The sequence below is a fragment of the Tachypleus tridentatus genome, chromosome 8 (assembly GCF_004210375.1).
Source record: "Tachypleus tridentatus isolate NWPU-2018 chromosome 8, ASM421037v1, whole genome shotgun sequence".
NCBI classification, from domain to species: Eukaryota; Metazoa; Arthropoda; class Merostomata; order Xiphosura; family Limulidae; genus Tachypleus; species Tachypleus tridentatus.
The window spans coordinates 9,543,627-9,557,250 of NC_134832.1; the positions used below are offsets into that span (position 1 = coordinate 9,543,627).

The 13,624-nt window shown below is 29.6% G+C and overlaps 1 protein-coding gene across 1 annotated transcript in view; it reads left to right on the plus strand.

The window, feature by feature from the left end:
* Nucleotides 1-13,624, plus strand: part of LOC143258504 (uncharacterized) — a 134,599-nt gene that overhangs the window by 75,682 nt on the left and 45,293 nt on the right. The window contains 1 exon segment of the mRNA XM_076517559.1: nt 7,806-7,873. Coding sequence (XP_076373674.1) covers nt 7,806-7,873 — 68 coding nt within the window.

Here is a 13,624-nt window from a genome sequence, read left to right on the forward strand (position 1 = left end):
CCTGTCGGAAATTTATTATCACTAGAGGAAACTTGAAGTTTTGTGTCCTTGGGCGTAGTATATGAGTGATGGTGTAATCCCACAATGTGAATGATTAGAGTAATATAAAAGCTGATGTTGGATGCTGTTGAAAAGTTAATTCCCTCTATATCATTAGTTCATAAATTAGGAATGGCTACCATAGATAGCCTTTGTGTTTTTTTACCAGAGTTACTTTTGTTTGAAAGGAAGAGTACATTTCTTTTGGCCTACATCTGTAATCAGTTAACACTTTTGCCCTTTTGATTATCATGCCACGTTAAATAAGTAACTAAAAATCTTTTTCTGATTGTAATTTTCCACCATTCCAAGTCCATTTCATAGAAATTGATTTTTTGCCCTCCTTTTAATTTTTAGTGTGATAAGTAAATATATATGTCATATATAATATATATATGTATACACACATACACACAAAATATTCAACATAATCATAGTCGTTAGTACTGAGATTTAGCAATTGAACATTATTTTATTCTGTATGGTTTTCATTGTATATAAACAAAAAACTATTTCTTCAACTCAAATTGAATGTATAAAAGTGCAGTTTGACATTGTTTTCTTTGAAAAGTTTCATTTTTTCTAGGGAAAAAACTAAGAATAAAGAGAAGTAGATCAGGAAAGTATTTTATTAACCCTTTCATAACAGGGCACCTGTCAAAGTCCACGTCATTACATTTGTTGACTTGCATTCAAAATTTTATTGAACTACTATTTTATCAATACATGTCAGTAAGTTGGGAATCAACCTGTAGATTATAATTAAACTTTAATGTTATATATGCATTAATTTCTTAAATTAAAAGTGAATATTAAAAGAACACATCCAAATATAGATTCCAGTGAGTCAGTTAGTATGCTGAATGCAGCAGTTTAAAATTCAATGATTGTGATGTCAAAATACTAAGTTTATAGTTTTGTATAAATTAGAACTCAAAGTACTAATATTATCAAGCTAGAATTTACAATAAGAACCTTTGTATCTTTTATTTTGCTGTTCACCTCTTTCCATTTTTAGAAATAGTCCCTTACATACAGTTGCTTCAATATATGAAATGTGAATAACCAATCAACAGCTTGGAATGTCCTCAGTGTGGATTTCTTAGCCATTTTAATATGAGAAAAGGCTACCACATTTTGTCAATCCAAGATTTCAAGAAGATTGGTTGTGTCCTTAGTCTGCTTGAAGTTTCATATTTTTTTAAAATCTAAATACATCTTAGTTACTAAGCGTAATAAATTATAATGGAATTGTATAGTATCAGTGTAGTTATTTGTTTTTTTAAGCTATTCAACTATATATGTATATATATAAAACCTAAAAATAAATATATGTTATTCTCCATGTACAGAAATTTAAAAGGCTTAGCAACCAATGTTCACCAACAACTAAGTACAAAGGTTGTAGTGAGAAGAGGTAATTATTTGCTTTACTTCTTGATTTACTGTTCTGTGTTTTAAGAAAAATAAATTTAATAATTTATTTCTATATAGTAATAATCTGCATACATGTATAATAATGGAAATGTGACTATATTACAAGTTGCTAGTCCACTAGAATTCAACCAAGACAGGGAAAGCTAAATAAAGTTCATTGTTATATCACTGGATACATAACATCAGTGCATGAATGCCTTATCAATGCAAGTTATGTAATGTTAGCTAGGCATGACTGTGGAAGTCAATATAATAAAAAATTATAAATATATAGCATTATGAAGCTTAAGCTACTTAGATAAAACATTTGAATTTGTGTGTTATGATATGTATTCATTCTAGCATGAGAAAACCATAATATATAATTTCCAAATTTTTTATGATGGTTACATAAGTGACAGACCCTACATATTTAAAGTATAGAAAATAAAATACAAAGTCTTACTGAAAATAAATGTTTGAAATGTATTTAGGAGCTTTAAAAGATTACACAAATAATATTTGAGATCTTTGGGATGCAGAATAAGTTTTTTAATCATAACGTGAAATCTCCTTGCATTCAGACTAGTAATGAAACATACTCTATGTTCACAAACAAAACTTTAGTAAAAATGTTTTGTTAAAAATTAATTTTTTGTATATAAAATACTTGTAATCTTTACTAAAACTCTACCAAATTTTGTGGATACATATGCTGTGCCAAAAGTTATAATGCAAATACTTTGTGTGTGCAGGTGTTTGGACACATTTGTATATTATACCAAGCCTGTAGTGAAAGGGTTAAGTGGGCTTAAATCTTGCATGTTGTAAACTTGAAATGTAACTATAAGTAACATGTTTAATTTTAAACCTGAGGCATGGTTTTGTGTGGCCCATGAAGGTGTATTGAAAAATAACCTACTTTTATTTTATTTTTTTATTTTATTTTTATTTTTTTTAGTGAAGAAATGAAAAATTCTGACTTGCTAGGTAAAAATGCATGAAATCTCCAACTGATATTCACTAATGAAATTTTGAAGTTTATTTTGTGTGCACCTGTATGTTTATTATTTATGTCTCTATAATTTTACAGTAATAACTTGATAGTAATAGCTTTTAAATTATATCACATACTCCTCGGCGTGTTATACCATCATTTCCCTGCTAGACAAAGTGGACTTGCTCAGCTATATACTCCCTCCCCTCTGCTAGACAAAGTGAACTTGCCCAGCTGGTGGCTGTTGCCAGTCTGTCCGTTTGCTGTTGTGAAGGTTGACATCAGTGTGTGGTAGCACTTACATATGTGAAAGTGTGTTCTCCATGATGAAATTCATTAAGAACCACAACAGAAGACGCCTCACAGCTTTTTCTCTGCTACACCTCCTGAGAGTAGCAACGACAGAACTCCAAGTTAACATACCCGCTTTGGTCAGTGCTGCTGAGCGACTTCAAAGTTCACATTGAAAATTTTATGTCCTTACAATGTTAAATATCATAGATATGTTTGCTATTTTAGTTTCTTTTATGTGCAGCATTTTTCATTAAATTTATTCCTTATGTAGTTGAACATATTTAAGTTAAATTTTCCTTTTATTATTTTCAGAGTGAAATACATCTTTTTTCACAAATATGCTTGTCCAAATATCATGTAACATAAAGTAAGTCACATTCAGATTAACTCCTTCCCCAATCGTAACTCATTTTACCATGTTGAAAGGAACTTAAATTAACCCTACCATGGATCTATTTTGTTGTGGCACTCGGGCACTCTCAAGTTGGAAACGCTTGACTTGAAACATTAAACATTTTTTTCAGGATGCTTAGATGTAGTGAAAGAAAGATAACATTACACTTAAAGGTGTAGGTAGCAATACTGATAGTTTTTGTGTTTTTAGAAATCAAAGATAATGGATTTTTTTCTCTATATTTGACCAATTATTTGGCTTCAATCCATAGGTAGTATTTTAATTTTGTTAATTGGTTATTAACCTTTTTTGTTGTTTACTTTTAGAATAATTTATTTTGTATTTTCGTTTTGTCTTTACACTGTTATTTTATTTATTTGTCAGTAAACGATTGACAAGAATTTTCACATAATGATAGTTTGCAGTATCTCTGTGCTTAGGTGTGACAGTTGAAGTTTTTGTTTCAAATCACAGAAACAAAAAAAAACACTAGATAAAATAATCTTTTTGACCTCATACTTATTTATACCTTTGTTTTAAGTAAAGTTTTAAAAAACATTTTAATAATGTTTTAGAATAACTTGTTCTTTTGTATTATTACTGAACTAAATTGTATATAGTGGAAAAGAACATATAAGAAATGTTATGTAAAAAAAGTTTATTCACTAATAACAATTGGATCTGACAGGGAAGCATCATTCTCAGAAACAGATTGTTAAACAATGTGGCAAGAGCAAGATGTATTCTGACATAGCCTGTTTCTATAACACTATCCTATGGCTGACCTGGAAATAGTGGCTGGATGTAAGACAACTGTTGACAAAAATTAATGTTCCAACAAAGAAAATTGGTATTGGAGAAAATGCAAATGTAACCAACATTCAGAAATTCAAATTTAATAACTGACATTGACACATAAATGTTGATTGTTAACTTCTGATCAAATCTTTATTGAATTATGATTTTTCACTTGAAAACTCGAATATATTGTTTAATTTCACAACTTAAATAACTTTACAAGTTTTAAGAAATGTTTTAAACCAAAACAGCTTGAAGCTTTGATTTGAACTCTATATAATTGACTTTAGCTGGTCCAAAAGTATAACATTATATAGTGTTACGTGGTTAATTTTCAGCAAGTATTTAATTTGTGGTTAAATTGGGTCCATGTTCAATAGTAGGAATGTCAGATAAGAATTTTAAATTGTATATCTGTGTCTGTCTGGGACATTTGTTTTAAAGAAGGCCTTTATTATAGAGAATGTCATTCTTATCCTTCAGAACTTCATTAATTAGTAATGTTGGATCAGAGAGTAGCTTAGAGGTTGTTAACTTTATACCAATACTCTAATAAAGTTGTTTTGTCCAGGAAGAAATGTTCTCATCACTTTTATGATATATGTTCATTGGAGTGTTTGTTTTGTTGCTCTCCTTCTTCTGGAACTACTAAACCAAGAAATTGTAATTATATGAAACCCAAAGTTAGATTTATAAGATGTTTGACATGTAAATTAATAGGCAAAATATGCTTGAGAATAACTTCATTCATTCAATATTTTTGTATTTATGATTAACTTATGACCTATTCAAGGCTGTATACAGTTGTGAATAGCATTTACTGCATCAGTATTGCACAGAACAGTGAACTTTCTTTCTTTTCATGGGTTCTTCAATTTCCACTAATGACTTTGTATGGATATTATTAAGGGATTTAAACCTGCAAGATACATTGTATTTTAAGTCACTAAAATAGACGAGAAGTATATTTTCTTTTGGATATATGTATATACTTCCTGTCATTTTACTTCATGGAATTATGCTTGTATGAAACAAAAACAGTTAATTGTATGTATTAGATAATTCTCATTTATAATAAAGAGCATGTCTATGTGTGTGATTGCCAAGAGGAATGAAGGAACCTAGAAATCTTGAACTTTGTATGCTTCCTGATGGAATTTTGAGAGAGTACACCTGGATATTATATTGTAGATTTGACTCCAAAAAAGTCCTGTAATGCTGCTTCCTGAAGGTCTGTGGGAAAGTATTGTTATTTTTGTTAATTCTCACTTACTAAATGAACAAAATGTCAAAGTAAAAAGAAGAAGAAGCCAACAATTGAGGGTAAAAATGACATATTTTACCAGAAATGAGCATACAGTGAAATATGGGTTCAAACATTTCTTAGCCAGTTAAGTTCAATAGGGAGGGAAACAAAGTTATCAGGACCTCCCAGGACCCATGGAACAGATACTCAGAATACTAGAAAAGGTTTAAATAAAATTTAGGAAATGACATGAAAAAAAAAACAGTTAAAGAATATTGGTGCATGTAAAACATTCAGACACAAACATGGGAAGAAACAGACAAACCTGACAATTAAAAATAATTGAATAGAACTAAGTTTGGGAAGTGGCATCAAACAATAGGAAGAAAAATATGAATTTCAGAATGAAAAGAGTTCAAGTAAATGCACAAGAAGAAAAAGTCAATCTGGAAAGCTAAAGTAATGCTATTTGCTTTTAGAAATATTAGGTTGAGGAATAATTTGTGAGCGTTTTTAAATAATTTCATTCAAGCATTACATGCAAGACTATACAATACCTCAATGCATGAACACATTACACCCAAAACATTTATTATGATACTTTATTTCATGTAATACCTAGGTATATAGTATGCATTGTTTTAAACGAAATTGCAATAAATTAAATGCGAAAAGCAGATGGTGTCGAAAATGCTCGATTTTGTCCACTTGACATTCAATTTAATGAGCTGAAAATGAAAGCAAATATTAAAGACATATGAAAATCAAACACACCATCTATTAGAGCAAAAAATTATCTACCAAATGACATGAAATATTTTGCGAAAGCGTTTCATTTATGAATATATTTTTTTAACTTGAAAAAACGCTTCACGAATTATTCCTCAACCCAATAGTTGAATTAAGTTTGGGACATGATGACAAAAAAGCAATTGAATAATTAGTGCATTAGAGAAGCTAAGTAATTAAAATATTGGAGTTACTTGATTGGTACATCGAAGTTTATGTGGAACAGTGGTATTTTATGCTAATTGAAAACAAAAGAATGATCATTCTGTTTAATCAGCATTTTAAATCTGATTGATTTTATGGGGTTGAATACACTTGCTACTTCATGAATTTTAGTTAAGCGTAAGTGTTATTAACTGTGATTCAGTGTTGTTTAATATGTTACTAAAAGAGTTAATGTACATAGTACAAAAGTACTATGGTTTACTTGTACATGTATGTGTTCAAGAACTGTTTCAGTGCATAACTCTAAGAATAGGTGTTTTTATAGTTATGTATGTTTGTTGTCTTTTTTACATGTAAGATTTTAAAAAACCTAGAAACTTTCTGATGGACACAAATATTTTACTGCAAAGAAACATAACAGTGCTTAAATCTCTGTCAAACTGATTTAATGTTACAAGGCTCACAGTATTATTAATTTTATTGCAAAGAATAAATTTGTCAGTAACAGGTTTCAATCCTGTCACAAATTCTCTTTGACCTTTCAACTGCGGGAGCATTTAAAGTTACAATCAATCACTTTTTTTTTTTTTTTTGTAAAGAATTGTCCAAGAATTTATGATGGGTGGTTGAATAACTGTTCTCTCTGAAATTTATCACTTGTAAAGGAAGAATTGCTATTCATGTAGCTCTCGAGTAACTTTGCATGAAATTCATAAGTGCCATTACTGCTATCTTGTTTGCATTATTTTTGAAGGATTGATATTAGTCATCTCAAAATTTACTCTTTTTTTTTACTTGTATATTTGGCTGACATGTGAGATAACTAGATTGAAACATTTCTCCTTCTCTTAGATTTGAAAGGGAATACTTTTCTTGCATAGAACATTTAAGTTTTTGTGCACTGATCAACTTTTCATGCAGAGGTTGAACTTGAGCCTAGTAGAAATCCAGAAGCTATGAACAAATTGCATCTCTTATGGGATATATGGTGCTAATTGCCTAATACCATAATATTCCTAAGAGATGTCGATACTTCTCCAAAGTAGCTATGGTATATTCCAGCCATAGTAATCAGGAATTAACGTATTTTATCTTTAAAATTGGACAAAATATTACTATAAATACATTTGAGGGATTTTTTTGCAGCCTAATGTTTCTTAACTTCTAACTTGCTTTAAGTTTGTTATTAATCTGATAATTTAATAAGAATGCTTAAGTATGAAGTAATATAATTGATTTCCTTTTTCATTTTATATAAGCAGATTTTGGATAATATATGAATCTTGGGTTACTAGATCAAAACTTTTAGTGAAAGGCATAGGAGAGTGAAGATGTTATTTTCTTAAATGGCAACTTGGAGTTCATATTTGTGCATAGTAGTGATCTAGATACATTTACAGTAAACCAATTTAGGGAAAAAGTAATGAAGAATATTGAAAATTTTTGAACATACACAGACAGGTAAAACCTTAATAATATTGGAGTAATAATAAATAGGTAAAATTTGATATAAATTTTAAGCTGTTAATTTCATATTTTAGTTTTAGTTAATAATTATATACCTGTTTTTGTACAAATTTATTTTATTACTCCAGTTAAGAAGACATCTTAGGACTGTTTTGAAACTAATATATTAAAGTAACTTTGACATTAAAAAATTTCAACAGGGCGTTTGGATCCACTTCCAATAATAGTGAAAGAAGACATCATGGGATTTGGCCGGTGGGAAATGGAGGTAAGAGCTGTGACAAACCGTTGTGAATTTCTGTTTTATTGGTTTTGTTTCCTGATCGTCTAAACAGTTAGAAAAGTAATATATATGTACTAAGAAGTTTTAATTACTGGTTGTTTGTAAGTAGTACTTAGTATTGAAATCCAAAGGTGAATGCAGTATTTTTACTTTTTCAACCACTGCAAAATACAATTAAAAATTTAGAGATTTCTTGGATATTATAACATTGGCATTGCTATTCATTTAAAAATTGTCATTATTTAAGACAAAAATATCACAAAATCTTTTAATACTAAAACATGATTACCCCTTTAAATCCCTTTTTATGCAAGTCACTGAGGTAAATCCAAAATTTAATATAACAATTTGACTATCAGTGTAAGTCAGTGCAATTAACATTATAATGTATAATTCAAGGCTTTATGTTATCTGAGTTTATTTCATTTATTTGAAAAGAAACCTTTAAAAACAACTTAGCTTTCAGTTTTGTGACCCACAAACTGCAAAAAATCTCAACTTTCACACATAGTATCTTAAGTATGATAACCACAGTGTGGTAAGTGTACATCTAGACAATAAGCGCAATTACTTTCCTTACTTACACACATGTTACAAAATATTTGACTTAATTTGTTGAGACTTAGTTTCACATCTATCTTCTGTACTATTCCTTGAGCTTTACAAGTAATGTGTAGTCATTTGGTATGTATATATATAGTCATTAGAAAGAGCTTATTTCACATAATAATTCAACAATAGTTAATTTGAAATTGGCTTTCAGTTGTCATCATTGGGTAGCTGTAACTGACAGTAGTGCTGATGGCTGCTTTGTACACAACTGACAGCTGTTTCTTACATAAATGTGTTATGATTAGAGAGACAATTAAATTACATTTATGTTTTACTTTTATATGTTAGTTAATTTTGTATTACTTATGATTTAAAATGCATAATTGAAGGGCTTAAAACTTTTAGTTCAAACATTGTCTCAGTTCTCAAGACTTAAGATCCTAGACAAGTGTAAGATAATTATGCCTGAAATTACAAATATCTTCAAAAGATCGTTTAAGATACTCTACCAAAATTTTAAAATATATACATTTTTTTCTGTTTCTTAAGTTTAAACATTTTATTGCAATGTATGTTGATGATATCTACAGTTAGTGATATGATAGGGAAATAAAATATAAATATTTACCTTAAATCTACAATATTCATTTAGAAGGTTTTAGAGATTATGCAAATAAAACTTAAAAATGGTAACATAAAGAGAAGTATTTTTATGCTTAAAATGAAAATCATCATGCACTTGAACTATTCTGAGTGTAAGTGCAAATAACTACAATAAGTAGATACCATATTTTTAGTAGAAAGACTTAATTAAAATAATATCATTTTTTGTGTGTAAGATACTTATAATCTTTAAAAAATATTGCTAAATTTCTCAGAGCCTGGTTTTTGCAAGTTTCTGGAGATCAGAGTGAAAGGGTTAATATTTTACCCATGAAGCAAAAATCTATTTTAATCAGACTTTTACTTTGAAAGAAGTAGGATCCCACCCCCTAACCTAAACAGTTTTATAAAAGAAGTATAAAATATGCAACAGAATTAATGACACAAAGGTATATGTACTTGGTCTGTTTTCTCACCAAGATGCATACTATTTATGTTGGCATATGCATGTTAAATAATATTTGTAGAGATGATACTTGACATAGTTGGGCTGTTTCAGCTCAAATGACAGTAAAGGAACCTTATTGTTATTTACCATGTGTACATAAAACTACGTTATTAATTATTAACTGTGCTGTATTTCTCCATAAAAGATGTAAAGAAATTACTTAGCAAACTTTGTTAAAAAGCATTTTCAACAGTTATGAAGTGGATGTAGTGTAGTACCTCTTTGACTGAAATCAAATTAGTAAATGCTTAATAATCAATATTTTTAACTGAACATTGCTACAAAATGGAGCTGTAGTGATAATGTGGTGTTGGATACTGTCTTGAGTTGAAATACTTCATTTCCCTTTCACTGCCTAAAATAAACATTTGATAACCTTAAAAAATACTTTTCTTACAGAAAAATTACAGTTACAGAACTCTAGCATAATCACTTTCAAAAGGGAGTCATTCCTACCTTCTGAAAGCCCTTGGTTTATAGCAGGTTATGTGTATACGTATAATTGAAATTTGTGTGTTTTTATCTTACATGCTCTTACAGTGTTCGGAATTTCCCATAAAATGATATATATTTATACAACTAAATTTTTTGTAAAGTATTACAAATAATGAATATTTGTTTGAATTACTGAATGCATTTTTGCAGCATGTTTTTAAGTAATTGTTTTTTTTAAATGGATTTATATAAGAGGTGCATATGAAAAATGTACTAGTCAGTGAAAGGTGTTACTTTTTTTTTTGGGGGGGGGGTTGGATATTTTCCATTACAGTATCTGCTAGAAACTTTGAGCCTCATAAAAAATTTTCTGAGCCAATGAGAAATGAAAAGTAAAATGACAAAGTTAACATTAACAGAAATTTTAATGTTAATTTGATAGCTGGTTAGTATTGTTATGCATGTAGATTTTAACAACTATATATGCATGTAAATTATTACTGACTAACTACGTCTCCAGCTTAAAGTGCCTGGTAAGATTTTGAGATCTAACAGTGCAATTCATTTACAAGAAACATATGTTGGGAGGTTAGTATATTTCATACTGTAACAATGCAAAGAGTAACAAAAATAATTCAGAAACATAAATTACAACAATCAAAATTGCAGCAATTACATGTAAGTCAGCTGGTGAATACTATCTGTATTTACTCAAAGGTAGTTAATATTTAATAATATTATTATTATTATTTTTACATGTAGCAAGGAAAGATAGTGGTCTTAACTCACAGAAGCAACTTTCAAACAATGTAATAAGATATGTTTAGATATTTTATACTTTTAGAATTTGGAAAAGTTTGTAACATGCATTCTTCAAAGAATAGTTGATTTCAGATATGCCATTGTTTTTTCAACATTTATAAATTACAGTAAAAAACATTTTATATTATTATGATAGGTGTGTCAAATGTACTTTAATTATAGTATATTTAAATGTAAGAACATCATATAATGGCAGAAAATCCAAATGTCTTAAATACCCATGTTTTTTTATAGATAATTCTAAATAACATAAATATGGATCAGGTGTGATATTTGCAAAGTAATCTGTAAAGGTGTGTCAAATGTACTTTAATTATAGTATATTTAAATGTAAGAACATCATATAATGGCAGAAAATCCAAATGTCTTAAATACCCATGTTTTTTATAGATAATTCTAAATAACATAAATATGGATCAGGTGTGATATTTGCAAAGTAATCTGTAAAGGTGTGTCAAATGTACTTTAATTATAGTATATTTAAATGTAAGAACATCATATAATGGCAGAAAATCCAAATGCCTAAAATACCCATGTTTTTTATAGATAATTCTAAATAACATAAATATGGATCAGGTGTGATATTTGCAAAGTAATCTGTAAAGGTGTGTCAAATGTACTTTAATTATAGTATATTTAAATGTAAGAACATCATATAATGGCAGAAAATCCAAATGTCTTAAATACCCATGTTTTTTTATAGATAATTCTAAATAACATAAATATGGATCAGGTGTGATATTTGCAAAGTAATCTGTAAAGGTGTGTCAAATGTACTTTAATTATAGTATATTTAAATGTAAGAACATCATATAATGGCAGAAAATCCAAATGTCTTAAATACCCATGTTTTTTATAGATAATTCTAAATAACATAAATATGGATCAGGTGTGATATTTGCAAAGTAATCTGTAAAGGTGTGTCAAATGTACTTTAATTATAGTATATTTAAATGTAAGAACATCATATAATGGCAGAAAATCCAAATGTCTTAAATACCCATGTTTTTATAGATAATTCTAAATAACATAAATATGGATCAAGTGTGATATTTGCAAAGTAATCTGTACCTTCTTTAAAGTTCTACTAAACAATAATCTTATTTTTAACTAAAAAGCATCATTATACTCACTTTAAATTGGATTGTTTAATTTTAGTAAGGCTTTTATTCTTTCAAGGTTGTAGCATTATGAATTATATAAATATAAAATGGAAGATAGCTTCCTATAGAGTACCTACCTCACAAGATTAGCTTTTCTAATTTACTGCTTCCTTCTGTGTGTAAACCTTTTTTTAACAGATGCCATAAGCTTTTTTCCTTTTTTCATTGGGATTAGATTATTCCAGTGTGTGTTTCATGCAAATCATCATGCGTCATCTATCAGTTAATAGTACTATAGTGTGCTCATGTGACAAGTTACTCCCTCTACACTCCTCTACTGAACCTTCACTTTTCATCTGGCAGCATTTATGTTCAGATGTGGTTTTATTTTTTTTATTGCTGCATGTTTGACTTTATTTTTCTCACAGAGTTATTCATTTTGAACTACATTTGATTTATTCAGTCAGACTTTTTTGTAATTACTCATTAATTCACAGTTTTATTTTTGCAGTCAAGTTTTGTGAAACTTTTCTGTGCAAGGCATTTTGAAGTTCATCTTACCACTTTGGGAGTTACAACAGTAACTAGTTTTCATGGGCCTAAAGTGTAGGTGACCCACTGATCGATTTTTCTGCTGTTGTACATTGGGAGGTAAAATGTTACATGGTCCAGAATTTACCACAACTCCTACTGAAACTGCTGAGCCTTTGCTGGGTGAAAATTTTGTTCATCTTTTGCTGCCTCTAACATTTGCTTATCTTTCAATTCACAACCTGAGGATTCTCTTAGGCTTAATTTGTTCTTCTTGGAATTTTTGCTCAGGTTTGTGTTATTTTAATTCCTGTCATCTACTTCTTTTGCATCTCCTCCATTTTACAGTCGCTATTTTCACACCTGATGTTTGGGTTATTGCTGTTCTGTTAACGTTGGAGGAGATTGACTTGTTTCCTTGTCTGAAGACTTTTAATCGGCAGTTGTTTGTTCTTTTTATTTTTGAGGGGGCAAATACCAAAACTGCTGTTTGTCTCACACATACTCTTCTCTGATATCTTGCTTCCTTATATATAGGCTCTTATAAGAATTCCATAGATATACTGAAGGAGATTTGCTGATACCCTACACTTTCTTTTTTTCAACTCTGACCTTACATGTGTGATTTTGTTGTTGCTGGGACTTTCTGGCTAGGGACTAAATGTCAACTTGGGTCATTTTACCCTCCATATATTTCAGGGTCTTGCATCTTTCTCCTTTTCTGAGGTTCATGTATTTGTTCCAGCCCATGACAGTAATGAACCACCAGTGATGTTAGTTCAATGACAGTCTATTCTTACAACATTTGTAGCCTATTTGTCTCTGTTGGGGCCTTGTTTGCCATTTATTCCTCCCAACCTTTTCCATTTCATTCAGTTCTCAATACTTCTTTCTTCATTCCTGAGATCTTCTCCATTGAAATATTTTGGTTTTTGGAGTTGAACCCTCTCAGTTGTATCTTGGGGAACTCTATTCAACAACCTATTTTTCATGCAGACATTTTTCTGAAGTTATCATTCTGAAAGACTAGCTAGTTGTTTCTGGAACCATCCTTCAGCTCAGGTTTTGTAATAATTTTGCTGTTACATCTTGTCCATCTGTAGATTTGTTTTTCGGCAGACCCTTGGATCCCACGCTTTCTCTTGGGAGGTTTCTTTGACATGCAGAACTCACATCTGTCCA